Raw genomic sequence first — 1,608 nt, forward strand, 5'->3', positions numbered from 1 at the left:
ACTTCACATGAACTTTCAAACAATCTGTCACATATTTCTATACCCTCAGTTGATTATTAAATATTGTCTAATAATTTTGTTTTTTTAAATAAATGATTCCTTTTTTGTCTTTTTTCAAAGGTCATAAGTCTTTCGCAGATGTAGAAGATATTTCTTAAATACAACGGTTCCAAGAACTGTGGTACTTCTCATGCTGATTCTATGATGGAAAAGGGAGGAAATTCTGTTTACTGGAAGAAGGCTACTTTCTTAATTATTTTACAAATATTTCTTACAACTACACTATTTTCAGTTTATAAAAGCAACAATGGACAGGAAGAGAGGAATTCTGACCAGCCAATGAAGGTCCCTGTTGAAGGAGTAACAGAACCCAATAAAGTTATTCTGCTTTGGACTTGGCCTTTTGGTAACCGTTTTCCCCTTAATCAATGTCCTAACCATCTAGAAACATCTGGCTGCCTTTTTACTGATAACAGAGAGTTATATTACGCTGCAGATGCAGTTGTTATTCATCACAGAGATGTATGCAGTTCAAAGATACACTTACCTCAGATGCCTAGAAATGGCAAACAATACTGGATTTGGTTCAACCTTGAGTCTCCAACTCATAGTCGAAATCTACAATTGATGAACAAGCTCTTTAATCTTACCATGTCATACCGCACTGATTCTGATATTTTTGTTCCTTATGGATATCTGAAAAAGCACAGTGAAATTCAGAACTTCACAATCCCTGCAAAGACCAGTTTAGTTGCTTGGGTTGTCAGTAACTGGAACCCACAATCCAGGAGAGTTAAATTTTATGAAGAACTTAAAAAACATTTGACTGTTGACATCTATGGAAAGCAACATCTCCCTCTACCTAATGACAAGAAGTTAGAGGTTCTATCTAAATACAAATTCTATTTGTCCTTTGAAAACTCAGTCCACCAAGACTATATCACTGAGAAGCTTTGGCAAAATGCTTTGAAGTCAGGTACTGTTCCAGTTGTTATGGGTCCTCCTCGTGAAAATTATGAGAGGTTTATACCTCCCGACTCTTTTATTCATGTAGATGACTTCTCCTCACCTCAAGAACTAGCTACTTATCTTTTGGAGTTAGACAAGGATGATAAAAGATATCAACAATATTTCAACTGGAGGACTCAATTTAAGTCAAATGGTACATTCGATTGGGCAGAAATATACTGCAGAGTGTGCACAGCATTGAAAGATTCTCCTGCATATAGGACTGTACCAAGCATTGACAAATGGTTCAAATAACGAGACACAGAGTGAAGAACCCTTATGTTCTTAAGCATGTATTTATGAATATGCAATACAAAAAAGTTTTGGTATTTTCCTCATTGGATGGTCAACATCATGTACATTGATGAACATGCTTAGTACTTCTATGAAAACACTATATTTTAACCCCTTCGTGACAAAGGCTGATTTTACTTTTTGTACCCTTCGTGACAATGGCCGTTTTAACATTTCTGTGCTGCTCGTGTTTAGCGGTAATTTTCTTATTTCCCGTTTACTGAACCCACACACATTAGATATTGTTTTTTTCAGGACAAGAGGGGCTTTCTTTAGATGACATTGTTTTGATTGTATCATATTATT

General features: G+C 35.7%; 1 protein-coding gene across 1 annotated transcript; it reads left to right on the forward strand.

The window, feature by feature from the left end:
• The first annotated feature begins 214 nt into the window (after window positions 1-214).
• LOC128467572 (3-galactosyl-N-acetylglucosaminide 4-alpha-L-fucosyltransferase FUT3-like) lies at window positions 215-1,296 on the forward strand. Its single transcript, XM_053449234.1, has one exon. It carries the CDS (start codon window positions 340-342, stop codon window positions 1,261-1,263), a length of 924 nt encoding a protein of 307 aa, XP_053305209.1. The 5' UTR covers window positions 215-339; the 3' UTR covers window positions 1,264-1,296.
• Window positions 1,297-1,608: the final 312 nt, after the last annotated feature.

This window comes from Spea bombifrons, chromosome 10, assembly GCF_027358695.1.
Source record: "Spea bombifrons isolate aSpeBom1 chromosome 10, aSpeBom1.2.pri, whole genome shotgun sequence".
NCBI lineage: Eukaryota > Metazoa > Chordata > Amphibia > Anura > Pelobatidae > Spea > Spea bombifrons.